This window comes from Daucus carota, chromosome 5 (genome assembly GCF_001625215.2).
Source record: "Daucus carota subsp. sativus chromosome 5, DH1 v3.0, whole genome shotgun sequence".
Taxonomy (NCBI): domain Eukaryota; kingdom Viridiplantae; phylum Streptophyta; class Magnoliopsida; order Apiales; family Apiaceae; genus Daucus; species Daucus carota.
In genome coordinates this window covers 6,432,033-6,450,056 of record NC_030385.2, presented here as the reverse complement: position 1 = coordinate 6,450,056, position 18,024 = coordinate 6,432,033, and the positions used below count along the sequence as shown (strand labels likewise).

Genomic DNA, 18,024 nt, shown 5'->3' with positions numbered 1-18,024 from the left:
ACTAATAAAATATAATTAATTCTGAAATGGATAATCCGACGTGATAAGGTGAAAACTAATATCTGATTAAACGGGAATAGAACAAGAATAGTTTTCCATAATCTTGAATATCGAACACCTGATTTGATCTTTAACAATTGAACAAGATATGCTACATTGTTCACCCCTAAGAAATAAGAGTATCAAAATATTTAAAAATGTGAGTTTGCACAAAGCTTAAAAAGTAACTATGCGACTAATTAAACTAAATATTTCTTATTTTTATGAACTCCATGGTGCCTAACTGACATCTACTCTATTTTTGCTATTTGAGATATGGTTTATAACAATTACATGAAAAATCATTAAAATTCTTAATCAACAAGCTCAGAAAACTAATGATAAAAAATTAATAATTTATAACAAGACAATATTATAACACGCGGTATCAAAGTAATAATCATCTAATATTTTAAATTAACAAAAAAAATATAAGGCATTGAAGTACTATTTAATTGGAAAATTAAAAGGGTAAGCCACATCAAACGTGTCGGAATTTTTCTGCTACAATTATAAGGTTAGTAGTTCAATTGATGCTTTTATAATAAAGTAAGGTAGGTCTTTTACATATAATATATGTTTCAATTATTATTTATACAAGGTGTGTGCAACATATGATAAAAAAGAATGTGTTGATGGTCTGTCCATCATATATCACTTAACTATTACACAAACGTATGCTCAAAAAAAGAGAAATAAATATAAAACAACGTGGAGCACACATCTTCATCTAATCATGATTGAGGATATCGTAATTCACATATCAAGAAAAAGTTTTCATATTGGATGAAATAATTTAATAATTTTCAACAATAAATTACAGATCTTTTTAATGAGGTATAATATATTTAAATTCTAAAAGTTTCAGTATTAATTTCGAATATAATTTTGAACATTTAGACAATATGGTAGTGGCCTCTATATCTTAACAAATTTGAATATAGAAAAATCAGTTCAAATGTTTTTTTTGATCCATAATTTTTTTTTTAAATATAGTACATATTATTACTATCAATGCTATTAGATTGCAAATGTTACATTTCATATTTAAATAATTTGTTAAAAAATAAGACGTAATAGTTATGCTCGAAATAATATGATGACACACGAATATTATTTAAAACACAACAAAAACTAGAGTCCCGTGCCTCGCACGGGCTTTTATGCTAGTTTAACATATACATCAAATCAATATTTTAAAAGATATTTTTTTATATTGTCTTGAACTTTAAAAAGAAATTCAAAATAGAATTTATTTTTCTCCACGAAAAAATGACATCCTCATCTTTAAACAGGTGCGCCCAAAATTCTCCACGAAATTATTTTAAATAAAAATATTTTTCGATATTATCTTCACATTAGTATTTTGCTAAAAAAATATTTTTAAAATTGAATAGTCCCCCGTAGGTAAACAGAATCTTGATACATAGAATAAAAGAATTCAGACAAAAGCATCGAAGTATAAATAATTAAAGTTATATTTGAAACTGTTTATAACTAAAATTTATTTATAACAACATAACTTATAAATAAATAATTTAATTTATTAAATAAAACTATGATATTTAACGTATCATGAATAATGACACGTAAGATTTATTTAAACTTGAAATACGGATGAACCTCAAACTAAAAAATTTAATACTTATATGTAGCTAGTACCGGAGAGTATGGCCTGGTCCAGCTCGGTTTCTGGGTAAAACCAAAATTGCGACCATATATCTTTATTTTTTAAAATCGAAAAATGCAACTGTCTACAAAACCAACGAGTTTGGTGAAGTTTCTGATATGTTAGATTTCAATGATAATATTGTTGTGTGTACAAGGTATATACATTTGAAACAGGATAACATATACAAGCTGATACAAAACTAATCTATTCCTATCTTCAATAATGCATATCAGGTAGTTCAGTTATTTGATCCTTATCGTAGTTGACTTGGTATGTTACTGGATAGGCTGAGTTGTTAGGATCTGTTCCCCGCAAGATGAAGGAGCCGACGTTAACTCCCAGCTTGGAACGGATGTGGAGAAAACTTTGACGAGATAGAGGTTTGGTTAGCACATCAGCCCACTGATCCTTGGTGTGAACATGACAAACCTTAAGCATGCCAGCATCTACCATTTCTCGGACAAAATGAAAATCTAATGATATGTGTTTCATTCTAGAGTGGAAAACTGGGTTGGAACTGAGATATTACGCCCCCGTATTATCACAGTAAATGCTTGGCATCGAAGAAACAGGGAGTTGAAGTTCATGTAACAAATTCTTGATCCAAGACACTTCCCAAGATTTTTGTTTGCGTGGTCGTAATCTTTATGACTTTTCAAAGAACAAGAAAAATCTTCATCAAGACAAGGAAGAATAAATTATATGGACGAAAAAGCTATGTGTATAGTTTCCTTCCATCGTTTTGCCGTGAGAAATTAGATGACTGAAATGCAATTAGACTAATTGGAGAACACAAGGAAGAAAGGTTGATTACTAGACCTTGGTGGACTTGGAGCCAATGTGAATTAACATTTTCTGCCTGAAGTTGTAGTTGCATGCATATTGAGCAACCCCTGTCATGATCTCAAATCTCATGCGCCATGCACTACAAGAAAATTCGTTATTCCCAACGGAATTTTTCGTTGGTAAACAAGAAATTCCGTTGCTAAAACGAAGTGCCAACAGAATTACCAACGGAAAAAACTGTTACTAAAATCCTCGTTGGTAAATTTTTTCTAACGGAATATGTATTCGGATGGTAATGTTCCAACCGATTACCAAGAGATTAAGAGGCTGTTGACTTTGAAAACAAATCCGAAATACCAACGGATTTTCCATTGTTAACTTCCCAACAGACTTAAATCCGTTGGTGTTAACTTCCCAATAGAAGTAATTCCGTTGGTATTATGCCAACAGAATGACATTCCGTTGGACCAACAGAATGCCTACTATTTTGCTCCAGCTTTCCGTTGGGAAGTTGTCAATAATGATTAAAATTTAATAATCTACATATCAGTTCTGTTGGTAAAATCCGTTGGCAAAATTCAATTTTTTTTTTAAATTTTATTGGTACATTTAAATCTGTTCAAGATTCTTATATTATACACCTAATTATAAAATAAGTAAATTAAATTGCTAAATTAAATAAAGAAAAATGACATAGATTTACAAGCAATAATAGCATCCAAGTTATAATTCACAGGTCATACAAACTTAATACATAAATAAAAGGCAGCTAGTCTTTTACACTAATATTTAACTTCCATTCCCAATTATTAAGCACCATAGCAAGTTGGCTCTTCATCTCTTCCATCTGCTTTCTCCTCCTTGGACACTGCCTTCCAGGTGAATCCATCAGGATCCCGTCTCTCAGATATAGAATCTGTGATAACTCGCGAGCATCTACCTGAAGCTCTAACCTGAAAATAATAAATAGTGCCATGTTTTGTTACCTGACTGCTGCTCTTCTGACCTCAAAGGAAAAGAAGCATACTTGAAGGGCCCATAGAGAATTGCCCCTACGGACACCATCTATCAATCGTTCCATCTCTGTTTTCCCCAAAAAGAAGAATCTTTATTTTCCATTCTCTATAGATCGGCATTATGTACTCTACTACAGTAAGATAGAAAGCTGGCCGAAGACCCTTTTCTTGTAGGAGCTGCATGGATGACTGGAAAGCGGTAAGGTATGGAAGATATTAAATAATTGCATTAGACACTCATTTGACACCTCTGAGTGTAACACAGATATAAGTGGCCAAAGGGACTGAGCAACCACAACAAGGCACTGAACAGCTTTATTGACAGCAGCATGTATGGAAATAAAAGTCCAACTATTCAAGAATAAGCAAATATAAGAAACTAATAAACTTTCTCCTGCTTCTTAAAATTGAAAAGACAAGTAAGCAATAAAGAATGATCACAAGGCATGTGAAAATTCTGCAAACATGTGAAAAGACAAGTAAGCAATAAAGAATGATCACAAGGCATATGATCACAACACTTTGTGATGAGCATATTTCTTCCGAATCTGAATCAAACTCCATTTCTTCTTCTAGGAATCCTTCACCGTCATCTAATTTTATTATTCCTTCATTATCATTAAGATATGTAAGAATATCTTATGTACTGATCATGTTTAAGTGTTCAGGTATCTCATCTTGATGCGGCTCTTGTGGTGATTGAGTAGCTTGTGGCAATTCAACAAGCGGACAAGCTTTAATTTTACATACGACTAAACAGTCTATCTTGTTTCTTCTAACACTTGAATAATTGAAAAAATAGACTTGCATGGCTTGACTTGCCAAAATAAATGGTTCGTAAATGCTATAGATCTAACCGAGCGAAGAGGTCCTGAGACAATATCTCGAACAATTTCATTTGGAACCAATGATGGATTTTGTGCCTGAAAGTAGTATTAAATATAATAAGAATACATGTGTATATAATTGACCTTCATGAACCATATTAATAAAAATTTTGCTTTAACACAATTGAATAATATTAATAAAAAAATAATTGAACTTGGATATGTATATGTGATTTATAAAAAAATTATTGAATAATATTAATAAAAAAAATTACCAATGAAATTACCAACGGAAATAGTGATGAATTTATCACCAAGTTACCAACGGAAATTCCGTCGCTAACTAATAGATTACCAATGGAATTACCAACAGAAATGGTGATGAATTTATCACCAAGTTACCAACGGAAATTCCGTTGCTAACTGACAGATTACCAATGGAATTACCAACGGAAATAGTGATGAATTTATCACCAAGTTACCAACGGAAATTCCGTCGCTAATCCGTAACAAATCAGTTGATATTTGAATGTTAGATTTCCGTTGGAAATCCGTTGATAATTCTGTTGCTATAACTTAGCGGGAGATTTTGGCGCCCTGTTGCAGTGAAATTATGTAAAGTTCGTTCTCAGGGAAGGACTGAATACAATATTAAATCAAGTATATTACTCCTTTCTATTTAGAAGTTTTGGAGAAAAGTTGGTTTTTACTATCAACTAAATTAAACTAATAAAGCAATTAAAAGTGTGAATTAACGATGATAAAAAAGCAATCCAAGAATCAGGTTTCTTTGCTGGCTACAATGAATGTCAATCAATTGTGATATGCAAGTCTCTACTCTGCTAAAAACAATCCTTCTATTGATTATAATGTTCTCTCCCAAAATACAAAATAATACCTATAATTTAACCTTGAAGTCACTCCCATGATCAATCAAAGCCAAATTATAAGCTATCACGAACCAAGGATTTTCTATTTCACAACTCGCCTAATAATCTCCCGATTAATTAATCAAGTTATGTCTGTCATATCATGTACAAGAAATATAAATCCTCTCCCGATTCATTATAAATCCTACAGATACAGTTACAGGTTCGCGACTCCTATAACTGTGTTAAGCGCTCAATGACAGATTAGCATACATAGAGAAACCACAATCTTAGATCAAACAAACATATTAAGCCAACAAATACTCCCCAATCCTCAGATTAGAGGATTAGTTACCCATAACACTTAAATAAACCACGAATATATATATTACTGAAATCATGCCAAAAGAGTACAAGAGTAAGAAAATACAACTTGACGAAATCTCTCGAACTTGGACTGAATCCCTTCAATCTTTGCTCAAGTTATCTCCCAAAGCTTTTTCTATCTCTCAATACACTCTCTTCGATATCTAATAATCATAGAACCCTAATAATAATAATGTTTTAATGGTTTCCTCGAAAAACAATTCCGATTTCCTAAAACAAGTTGGATTCTGAGACAAAATTCGTGGGCTGACTTTCAGGCCTGATTCTGGACTGCTACAGCTGGATTTTAATTGATGGCCCATTTTAAACTTGTAGAAAATTTCGATATCTTCGCGTGGGCTGTTGAATCATCTGATTCTGACGTCCGGAACTCAAGTTATGGCCCAAACAAGATTTGCTGCGCAGGTAGCCCATAATTACGGAGTGCATCGTGTGTGCTCAACATGCTCTCTAATGAAACAACATAAAGACCAACAAACTTCAACAGAATCTTAGCCATGAGTCGTTAATAAGAATAATGCTTAAACACTTCGTCACATTAGAGTCAACTACAGCTTAGGGTCACCAAGGAACTTCCATGCCTCTCTTATATATGCTCTTTTTCTTTTCTTTTTTTTTTCTTTTTTTTTTTTCAATATCTATTATTTGGTGTGTACATGCTCGGTCTAAGGTCGGGACGCTTCTCAGGGTAAGTGAGTTACGACCACCATAAGACTTCACCAACCAAATTGTTCACATGCGGTTTAGGTGGCTTATTTGACCGTGCAATGGTTGAGATCCCAAAAGATTTATGCACTAATACCCATTTAGCGAGTGTTGGGTCAGCAATCCCAAACCATGAAAGGCTTTAGGTTACTAGGCACAAAGTCCCCTCAGACTTAATTACTCGAGTATTAATGAGCCCAACCTAGTCAATTCTACCACCATTTTTTTTTTTCGTGAACTTTATTGCTAATATATGTGTCTATTTTTTTTCTTTTTTTTTTTCTCTCTCTTTTTTTTTTAAAGGCATGTATATCCCAAAGCTCCCCCTCACTTAAGAATTATAGACTCTCAGCTCAAAAGGGAATAGTCAAAATTCTACGCTCGGCTCATAGCTAAGACTCAAGAAATAAGCTAGTCTAAATCTCGCCTCGAGAACAGTTATAGTGTAATTACAAGTTACCGCACAAGCAATTTCTAAGCATGCAAGACATCACATATGATCAAGATTACTAGCCAAGAAATTATGCAAATAAACTCATCATAGGAAATTGACTTGGTCGACAAACATTCATGGAATTGTGCAAATGCAAACTAAAAAGAAAATATAATAATAAAAAAAACTAATAATAATATGCATGCTAAATTAAATAACTATATGCTCTAATTTAAATGCAACTATCATGAATAGTCTAAATTTAAGACAAGGCATTATACAATTTTTATTATACTATTTTTTTATTAATATTATTCATGAGAACACATCCCCACACTTGAATGGTTCATTGTCCTCAATGAACAATAAAAAATATATAATATAAATATAATATATATATAAATAAATAATATAATATACTAAGTACTAATGCAAAAGAAGGAAAGTAAAAACTCCCCTGAATATAAAATGAAGTGTAGGAGGTATGTCACAACATCAGATTTGGTGAAGTGGTTGTCAGCTGTGACTTTTGTCTTGAAGGTTCAGGTTCGACTCCCCTTGCACGTAAATATTTTTAACATGTGAACAGAATGGTGCTGGACCTGGACATGCGCTTGGCTGTTGGTGTTAGTGGGCTCCAGATGGCCTTAACAGGTTAAGCATAGCAACAAAAAGAAGAGCACCGCGATTGAAATTGAACATTGAGTAGAGTAGTGGGCTTGGTGGGCTGGCTTAGCAGGCCTGGTAATCTGGGCTGGAGAAGATTTGGATCCAGTGGTGAGATAAAGCTTCATAAGCTTAAGAAATAAAGCCATTCAGCGCAGGCCGAAGGAATAGAGCAGACTACTGGGCTTCTTTCCACACTTGGGCCCAAGCATTCTCCGTGAATTCAAAAGAAACAAGGTGCTATAGTCAGAAGATTTCGCACGGGGAGCAGTACTTCGCACGGCCAGCAGATTAAATACGAAAAAGCGCGGATTCCAGAAGCTCATGCACGGCCAACACAATCATCACACCCCAGGCACGCACACAGTCCTGCCAATTTTTTATTTTTTTTTTCCGTCCAAAATTATTAAAATATATTCCTATAATCCTGCAACACTTCACAAAAATTATCAAGCCATCTCGAGGGAAAAAAAATATATATAAATATATATATATAAATTAACCTATAAAAAATATTATTACTATAACTAATAATAATAATAATAATAATAATAATAATAATAATAATAATAATAATAACACTTATAATAGTTATACTTACAAAAATCATGGGTTGCCTCCCAAGAAGCGCTGTCGTTTACGTCATTTAGCCGGACGTCAATCACCTCATTTTTTTCATGGTGGCTCTTTCAAAACCATCTCAAATGGTCCAAGTGTCAAATCCATCTTGTTTAATTCATCTTCTCGGAATTTCAAAGAATTGTTTTCATCACCTTTAACTTCATTCTCGCGAATATCATCAGTGACTTCCTTCACAACTTCTTCAACAATATTCACATCAAAACTTTCAGTTTCAAGTGTCGGTGCCTTCATAACTTGATCTAGATCAAACTCAACTTTTTCGTCACCCACGTTTAGTGCAAGCTTGCCAGCCTTCACATCAATACTTGCTCCAGCAGTGGCCAAGAATGGTCTTCCCAAGATAATCGGAATCTCAACATCCTCATTCATCTCCAAAATAACGAAATCACAAGGAATAACAAATTTATCAACATTCACCAAAACATCTTCAAGTACACCCAGTGGATATTTTATAGTTCGATCTGCAAGTTGAAGTGATATCCTTGTTTTCTTTAGCTCTCCCAAACCAAGTCTTTTATAGATAGAATATGGCATTAGACTCACACTAGCTCCAAGATCACATAATGCTCTTTTTACTCCGACTTTCCCAATCGTGCAAGGCAAAGAAAAGCTACCAGGGTCCTTGAGTTTAGGAGGGATCTCGCGTTGTATAACAGCACTACACTCTTCATTAAGACTGATTGTCTCAACCGCCTCTAACTTCTTACGATTAGATAATACCTCTTTCATAAATTTTGCATAAAGGGGCATTTGAGCCAAAGCGTCAGCAAAAGGAATGCTAATGTGTATCTCCCGAAACATCTTTAAGAATTTCGCGTATTGCTTCTCTAACTTCCAATTTGTCAACCTTTGTGGAAAAGGGATTGGAGGCACATATTCTTTCACGTTAGCTTTTGGTGTAGTCTCCACTTTTGGCTCATCCACAATCTTTTTCGCTATGTTCTCAGTATTTTGATATGACTTTCTCTTTTTAGGAGGAAGAGTTGCATCATTCAGTTGGGGAGCTCTTACTTCTGGTAATTCTCTTCCACTCCTCAACGTGATAGCTTTGCAGTGTTCTTTCACATCTGGTTGACTAGGCAGTGATCCTTGCTCTCGAACACCAACCTTATTAGCGATTTGGCCAATCTGCATCTCCAACATCTTCTGTGACGAAGCTATTTGATCAATCCTTGACTCAACCTTCTCGAATTTAGTCTCGATATTAGCAAAAGCCCCAGTAGTTCCTTGTATCATCTTGCCGAGTGCAACTTCCCAATCAGCAGGCTCTTTTTTGTCATTAGGTAGAGGTTGAAACTGTTGTTGACTTTGATACTGCTGACGTGGTTGAAAACCAGGAGGCGGATTTTGCTTTGGAGCTGCATATGATGGATTAACAGCATGATTATTGTTGTAGGAAAGATTGTTGTTGGGCCTCTGATTTGGATTGTAATAAGAATTATTCTGAACAGGCCATGATTGTCTTCCTTGGATGAAAGCTGCTTCGTCCGGAAACTGTTGTGTATAAGAGTGCTGATTAACACTAGGATCCATATATCCTTCCATCGGAGAAGAAATAGCATTGACATTTGCCCTTTGTCCACGAACCTCCTGAGTAAGAGCATCCAATTTTAGAGTGAGCAAGTTCATCATCTCAGTGTCTTGTGCTGATTTCACTGAGCTTGTACCACTAGGTGCCCAAGCATAGTTATTTGAGGCCAATTCCTCGAGAAGTGCCTTAGCTTGAGTAACAGGTGCTTTTTTAAAATTTCCTCCAGCTGCAACATCCAAACTCAGCCGAATATCAGAATTTAGAGCTCCATAGAAAGTACTCAGAACCATCCACTCTTCGTAACCATGATGTGGACATTTTCTCAACAATGCCTTATATCTCTCCCATGCTTGATACAAGCCTTCACCTGGTTGTGCTTTGAAAGTAAGAATAATTGCTCTCATTTGCTGAGTCTTGTCAGAAGGATAATATTTGGATAAGAACTCAGTAGAAAGATTATCCCAAGTAGCTAGAGTAGCATCTGAAAGCTGTTGAAACCATTCCAAAGCTTTTCCCTTTATAGAATAAGGGAACATGTGAAGACGAATTTGATCAGCAGTAACCCCATTGATTCTGAAAGAACCACACATTTGCACGAAGCGCTCTAGATGTCGGTGTGGATCCTCTCTCTCAATGTCTCCTTCAAAAGCTGAATTGCTCACCATCTGAATAAGACTGGGATTGATGTTATATTGAGTTGCACCAATCGCAGGAGTCTTGTACATGCAATTAGCAGGATTAGGAGTCTCATGATCCTGAATGGATGACTCATTAGGAACAATAACATGGAGATTTTCGTTTGCATTATTGTTATCAGTCATCTTGGCCTCCTCTTTCTTTTTCCTTGCTTCTTGCCTTCTAACTCGAAAAGTGCGCTCGATTTCCGGATCTGGTTCGAAATTTCCAACACTTTTCGATCTTCGCATATATCAGGTGTACCTGAAACGAAAACCAATGAGATAGATCTTGGAAACAAATTTAATAAAATCTAAACAATAAGAAATAATTAACCTAAACTTAATATTGCTGCCTTCCCCGGCAGCGGCGCCAATTTGTTGCAGTGAAATTATGTAAAGTTCGTTCTCAGGGAAGGACTGAATACAATATTAAATCAAGTATATTACTCCTTTCTATTTAGAAGTTTTGGAGAAAAGTTGGTTTTTACTATCAACTAAATTAAACTAATAAAGCAATTAAAAGTGTGAATTAACGATGATAAAAAAGCAATCCAAGAATCAGGTTTCTTTGCTGGCTACAATGAATGTCAATCAATTGTGATATGCAAGTCTCTACTCTGCTAAAAACAATCCTTCTATTGATTATAATGTTCTCTCCCAAAATACAAAATAATACCTATAATTTAACCTTGAAGTCACTCCCATGATCAATCAAAGCCAAATTATAAGCTATCACGAACCAAGGATTTTCTATTTCACAACTCGCCTAATAATCTCCCGATTAATTAATCAAGTTATGTCTGTCATATCATGTACAAGAAATATAAATCCTCTCCCGATTCATTATAAATCCTACAGATACAGTTACAGGTTCGCGACTCCTATAACTGTGTTAAGCGCTCAATGACAGATTAGCATACATAGAGAAACCACAATCTTAGATCAAACAAACATATTAAGCCAACAAATACTCCCCAATCCTCAGATTAGAGGATTAGTTACCCATAACACTTAAATAAACCACGAATATATATATTACTGAAATCATGCCAAAAGAGTACAAGAGTAAGAAAATACAACTTGACGAAATCTCTCGAACTTGGACTGAATCCCTTCAATCTTTGCTCAAGTTATCTCCCAAAGCTTTTTCTATCTCTCAATACACTCTCTTCGATATCTAATAATCATAGAACCCTAATAATAATAATGTTTTAATGGTTTCCTCGAAAAACAATTCCGATTTCCTAAAACAAGTTGGATTCTGAGACAAAATTCGTGGGCTGACTTTCAGGCCTGATTCTGGACTGCTACAGCTGGATTTTAATTGATGGCCCATTTTAAACTTGTAGAAAATTTCGATATCTTCGCGTGGGCTGTTGAATCATCTGATTCTGACGTCCGGAACTCAAGTTATGGCCCAAACAAGATTTGCTGCGCAGGTAGCCCATAATTAAAGTCCGAATTTCCATCAAATAAAAGCCCAAATAAGCTAATTTCATCCAACTTAGGAATATTTATTTTCCTGCCATTAAACACTTAAAATCAATTAGTAATAACCCGATTATTTACAAAATACTAAAATTATGGGAATAAAATCATATAAAAACATATATGAATATATGCTCTATCACGCCCCGTTTCCCAACGAAATATCGTTGGTAAATTTTAGTTGGTAGTCCGTTGGTAATCTGTTGTTGATAGTTTGACCTCCTCCTGTATAAAAAATGGTCAGTATTCCGTTGGAAAATTGTCACGGAATTTTTTCCATTGGGAAATTTGGTTGGTGATTTCAGGATTTCTTGTAGTGATGCAGATCTTTATAATTAGCTAAGCCGGTCATCGATTAGACCGGACATGATTTTTACAAAGCAGAGGACTCGACAGTCGAAACATGACCTTCTTTCGCAGAACTATGTGTTTTATTGTACCCACATCCATTAGGACAATAAATATAATAACAATGTGTAATCTCTGTGCTGAAACTGATTCGAGCTGCATTTCAGCTGTAAGCATCTTATTAAAAGATTTAGCCGTCTGTTCAAATTTTTAAGAAAGACAATTGTTAAGGTGGTTGTCAAAGAACTATCCTACGTACTATGCTAGCTCCTGCAGTTGTTTGAGCAGAAAACATGTCCTCCAATGGATTATAAATTCAATGACAATCTCTTCTTTATCCCCTGCAAGTCCTAATTCCTCTAAAACCATTTATGGGCAGAGAGATTAAACATTCCCACAACTTGGGTAAGTTCATGAATCAACTTTTTTTACTTCCCTACATCATCCTCATTCTCTGAACACCTTTTCCTCATCATAACCATGTTTGAAATCACATTGTTGGTAAGTCTCGAAAGCTCATATCCTACATTAGCAGCCTCTTCCGCTCTGGCCTTCTTTAAGAATACATCAATCACAGATCAATCTTACAATTCTTTTAGTTATAACAATATAGCTAATTTTATTTGTAAATATGTTGAGTGGTGTTAAAAGATAACGGAAAAGAGAATTTGCAAAACGTGAAGGAAGATATGGTTCCGTTTACAAAGGCCTTCTTAAATCAATGGAACAAATGATGGAACACGTTGTCATGGAAAACGTAGTTGTTGTGAAGGTATTGAAAGTTGAAGTGAGTGGAGCCAGCAAGAGCTTTCTGGCAGAATGTGAGGCGTTGAGGAATATTCATCATCGGAATCTTATCAAAATCATTACAACATGCTCTAGCACTGACTTTGCGGGTAATGACTTTAACGCACTGGTTTTTGAGTTCATGAGGAAGGGGAGTGTGGACAACTAGTTGTATCCAATTAGTCCTTCCCATCAAGGAAATAAAGAGAACTTGTCTCTACTCCAGAGATTAAATATTTCCATTGATGTTGCCATGGGATTGGATTACCTACATCATCACAGTAGTCCAACTATCATTCATTCTGACATAAAACCAAGTAACATTCTTCTTGACAAAAATTTTGTTGCTCATATTGGTGATTTTAGTTTGGCAAAGTTTACTTTCCCTACTACAAGTGATCACAATCAAGCACAGATGAGTTCGTGTATGTGGAACTATTTGATATGTTCCTCCCGGTAACTTTCGTGACTAAACTTTCCCCATCAATTTTAAGCTAGAGGGCACCTATATTTTAGTAAAATATCCGAATTAAGCTAGAGGAAAATTTTTGTCTTAAAGTACTAGTAATTTTACTTTTTAGCTTATAACTAATTATAAATTATATATAAAAAGATATAATAAAGTTTCTATCTTATAATACATCACAAATATTTTTAATGCTTAAACTTGTGGTTATAAAGGAAGAGCTTTTAATAATGATTTTTTTTTTGTTTTCTAAAACAAAGTTAATTTAGAAATGACAAAAAAACATGACCGCACAAAAAAGAAATAACCAAAATTTTGTACAAAAATCATAATTGTGTCAGCTTATTATAGTATAATATATGGATAACATAGATTTTTCTTAAAATTGTTAAAATTATTTAGCTATGAAGATCCAAACGTTACAAAAATCTTCATGTTAAATATTGGTCAGTCATCTGCTGCCAGGAAAACTTGATGAAGGTGATCCATTAGTTCAGTACTGAGAATTGTGTTGTGTGAGCTCCCGTCTAGAGTCTCCAGACTGAAAATTTCACATCCACCTAGATCTCCAGTTTTTCTTTGTGCTTTCCGATGACTGTAACACCTTTCACTAATCTATTTCTCACGGCATAACAACTTGAGGAAAATATAATTTACTTTCGTCCATATAATTTTTATAAACCAATTTATTTATGTATTCTTCCTTATCTTATTGAAGATTTTCTGCAATTTGAAAAGTCCTAGAGTTTGCAACCACACAAACTTAAACTTAGATGTCTGGAAGGAGAAAAAATGAATCATGTTCACTGTTATAAATAAGGATTATGTTTGCTGTATGAATATGCACTACTATTACCCATAGTTCTTCCCCTCGCCTTTTCTCTTTTCTTATTGTGAAACCATGATTTTCCCATTCCTCACCCTCCTCTTTGTGGTTTTAGCAACATCAAAAATCACTGTATTTGCATTTGCAAACAATGAAACTGATCGACTGGCACTGCAATCTTTCAAGGCTTCTATAACTAATGACTCATTGGGTACGCTACACTCATGGAACAATTCCATCCACTTCTGTCAGTGGAATGGCGTTACATGCAGCTCCAGGCGCCAGAGAGTAACCGCACTCGACCTCAGCTCACAACATTTGGTGGGTACATTGTCTTCTCATATTGGAAACCTCTCGTTTCTCAGGGTGCTTAGCCTCTATGATAACGACTTTCATGGCTCAATCCCTAATGAAATTGGTCGACTCTTTCGCCTGCAAGTTCTCTCACTGGTAAAAAATTCTTTTCAAGGTGGATTGCCTCCCAATTTGAGTCACTGTGTAGATATCGAAGTCATTGATTTGGCTGATAACCATCTACATGGAGAACTACCTTCCGAGTTTTCTTCTTGGACTAAGCTTCAATATTTTAGTCTTAAGGAAAATAAATTCGCGGGATCAATTCCGCCTTCAATAGGGAATATATCATCTCTTGGCGCTCTTGATCTATCCCAGAACAACCTACAGGGGCATATACCTTTTGAAGTTGCTCATCACACATACTTGGAGCATCTTAATTTGGGAACTAACAGTTTGTCAGGAATGGTTCCCCTACCAATATACAACATCTCATCCCTCATTTTTGTTGATCTAAGCAGGAACAATCTTGAAGGAACACTTCCAGCAGATCTTGACTTCACCCAGCTGCAATATTTCCTTGCCGCAGAGAACAGAATTTCAGGCCCACTTCCACCATCTCTAGCTAATGCATCCAATCTCATCATTTTTGACATCATTGGAAACATTATCACTGGGCCTATACCAAACAATTTCGGTAGGCTTCTTAATATTCAGTGCCTGAATATGGGTTATAATCCACTTGGAGGCGGCATGCTGCCCAATGACTTGAGTTTTCTTAATTCACTGGTCAATTGCAGCCATCTTGACTCATTGGACTTTGCAAGCACTGGAATAAGGGGGGAGCTCCCTAATGCCATTGTGAATCTCTCCACCACTATTGAACACATCTCCCTGGACGAGAATCACATATACGGAAGCATACCTCGTGAAATTGGGAAACTTGAAAACATCACTAAACTTTCATTGTTTCACAACCTATTAACAGGAGCCATTCCAGAATCAATTGGAAAGCTATCATGGCTAGGCGAATTAAATTTGGCAGAGAACAAGCTTTCAGGATCAATTCCAACTTGCATTTCCAACGTTACCAATCAGTTTGTCAGACTCCGGTTAGAAGGTAATATGCTCAACGGAAGCATACCTGCTGAATTGTTTAACATCTCAACTCTAGAGCAGGTATCCCTTGCTGATAACAGGTTTGAAGGGGTAATACCCGAGAAAATTGAGGTTTTATCCCATTGTATTCATCTTAATTTGTCTCAAAATCTACTCAGCGGTGCACTTCCATCCAACATTGGAAGATTGGAGCATTTGGTTGAACTAGATGTTTCAAACAACAAATTAAGTGGAGATATACCGGCTAGTCTCAGTCGTTGTGTAATGTTGGAGACACTATATATGGGAGGAAACTCTTTTCAAGGTGAAATTCCATCTTCTTTCAAAACTTTGAAAAGTCTTATTTTTCTAGACCTTTCAAACAATAACATATCTGGGGATATTCCAATTTTTTTTGATGGATTTCGTCTAATGAATTTCCTTAACCTGTCACACAACAAGCTTGAAGGTAAAGTGCCTGAAACAGGTCTGTTTTCAAATGCTAGTGCATTTTCAGTCCGTGGAAATTTGGAGCTCTGCGGAGGCATTCCAGCATTGCGTTTGCATGTTTGCCGGAATAAGAACAAAACAATTTCTATGAGAATAGTACTTCTTCTAGTTTTTCTACCCCTGAGTATCTTGTTAATTATATCTTTTGCCTTAATCTGTTATCGATGTCGAAATTCCAGAAAGTTATGTGAACCTGTCCCAGTACTGGAAGAGAGTCCATATCTTAGACTCTCGTATCAAGACCTTTTTGTAGCTACAAAAGAGTTTTCCCCAAAGAATTTGCTCGGAGAAGGAAGATACGGTTCCGTTTACAAAGGAGTTCTCAAATCAATGGAACACGTAGGCATGAAAATCATAGTTGCTGTGAAGGTATTAAAAGTTGAAATAAGTGGAGCCAACAAAAGCTTTTTGGCAGAGTGTGAAGCATTGAGGAATATCCGTCATCGGAATCTTATCAGAATCATTACAACATGCTCTAGCACTGATTTTGAGGGCAATGACTTTAAGGCACTGGTTTTTGAGTTCATGAGTAATGGGAGTGTGGACAACTGGTTGCATCCAAGTCCTTCGCATCAAGGAAATAAAGAAAACTTATCTCTACTCCAGAGGCTAAATATTTCCATTGATGTCGGCATGGGACTGGAATACCTACATCATCACAGTAGTCCAACTATCATTCATTCTGATATAAAGCCAAGCAACATTCTTCTTGACGAGGAATTTGTTGCTCATATTGGTGATTTTGGTTTGGCAAAGTTTACTTTCCCTACTACAGGTGATCACAATCAAGCACAAATGAGTTCTACCGGTGTACGTGGAACAATTGGATATGTTCCTCCGGGTAATGTTTGATGCCAATTAATTTTTTCATAATTGTTTAATATTGCTCTGGTATTTAGTCAAAGGACACCTATATCTCAGAAAATATCTAAATTAACATTATTTAGAACTTACAGAACTATAATATATATTAAAAATTGTTCTTTTTCCATTTCTTAAACCTTTTATTTGTGCAGAGTATGGAATGGGTGGGGAGATATCTACGAAAGGTGATGTGTATAGCTATGGAATTTTTCTACTAGAATTTTTTTCAGGAAGACGGCCTACAGAATGCGGTGATGGTAGCAATCTTCATGAGTATGTGAGGAATGCACTGCCGTATAAAGTAATGGACATTACTGACCCGCGGATTTTACTAGATCAGGAAGAACTTGGCTTGCCTGCAAATCAATCATACAACAGAGCTGCCGTGGAGTTATGCATGGGTTCAATATTTGAAGTGGGGATATTGTGTTCACAAGAAATGCTACAAAAACGAATTGACATTAGTGTTGCTATTAAACACTTACATATGGCAAGAGACAAACTTCTACAGCTCATATAGTAACCTCCATGAGAGTGGCAACTTGATCTATACATATCTACTGTGAGAAGGAACCTATGTATTTCAGTTTCCTATCCTTTTATTTGTGATTGTTTATCAGTGTGTTGCTTAATATAAAAGTTTTCTTAATATATTACCATTATGTTTCCTTGTTATACAATGTGCTAACACATGTTTGTTCATTCAAATTCACATTTTTGGGAAATTGATTATGCAAAGCTGACAGCAGATTAGATGTATCATGTATGCACCGATAATTTGCACGTAAAAAGGCCAATGAAAATACGAACAAGGTGAGCACGATCGGATAGCCCAGGTGGGTTTATCCTCTGTTATCCCGGGAAACCCGGGTTCGACTCTGGCTCACCCCGAGAAATATTAGAACAGATACTCATTTGTAAGGCGTATAAGCCTAAATTGTCAAAAAAAAAAAAAAATTACGAACAAGGTGTTTCATCGTACCACATCTATTAATATAGTGAAAGTTATGGAAACTATGCAAGCATTACTTCTATTGATCGCTTATTCCAGTAAGTTTTATTCGTTATTGCACTCTTATTGATTGTAACATGCT

At 35.3% G+C, this 18,024-nt stretch overlaps 2 protein-coding genes and 1 pseudogene across 2 annotated transcripts; 2 read left to right on the top strand and 1 right to left on the bottom strand.

Annotated features, from left to right (window-relative positions):
- Positions 1-8,075: 8,075 nt before the first annotated feature.
- On the bottom strand, positions 8,076-10,499 carry LOC108221232 (uncharacterized). Its single transcript, XM_017395128.2, has 2 exons — positions 8,781-10,499; positions 8,076-8,735 (listed from the first exon to the last, which is right to left on the bottom strand). The coding sequence occupies exons 1-2, from the start codon at positions 10,497-10,499 to the stop codon at positions 8,076-8,078; spliced, it is 2,379 nt and encodes a 792-aa protein (XP_017250617.2).
- Positions 9,874-9,988, top strand: LOC135146853 (small nucleolar RNA R71; annotated as a pseudogene).
- Positions 10,500-13,850: 3,351 nt separating the features above from the next.
- LOC108220332 (putative receptor-like protein kinase At3g47110) lies at positions 13,851-17,589 on the top strand. The gene is made up of 2 exons (XM_017394072.2): positions 13,851-16,907; positions 17,083-17,589. Exons 1-2 carry the CDS (start codon positions 14,240-14,242, stop codon positions 17,448-17,450), a joined length of 3,036 nt encoding a protein of 1,011 aa, XP_017249561.1. The 5' UTR covers positions 13,851-14,239; the 3' UTR covers positions 17,451-17,589.
- Positions 17,590-18,024: the final 435 nt, after the last annotated feature.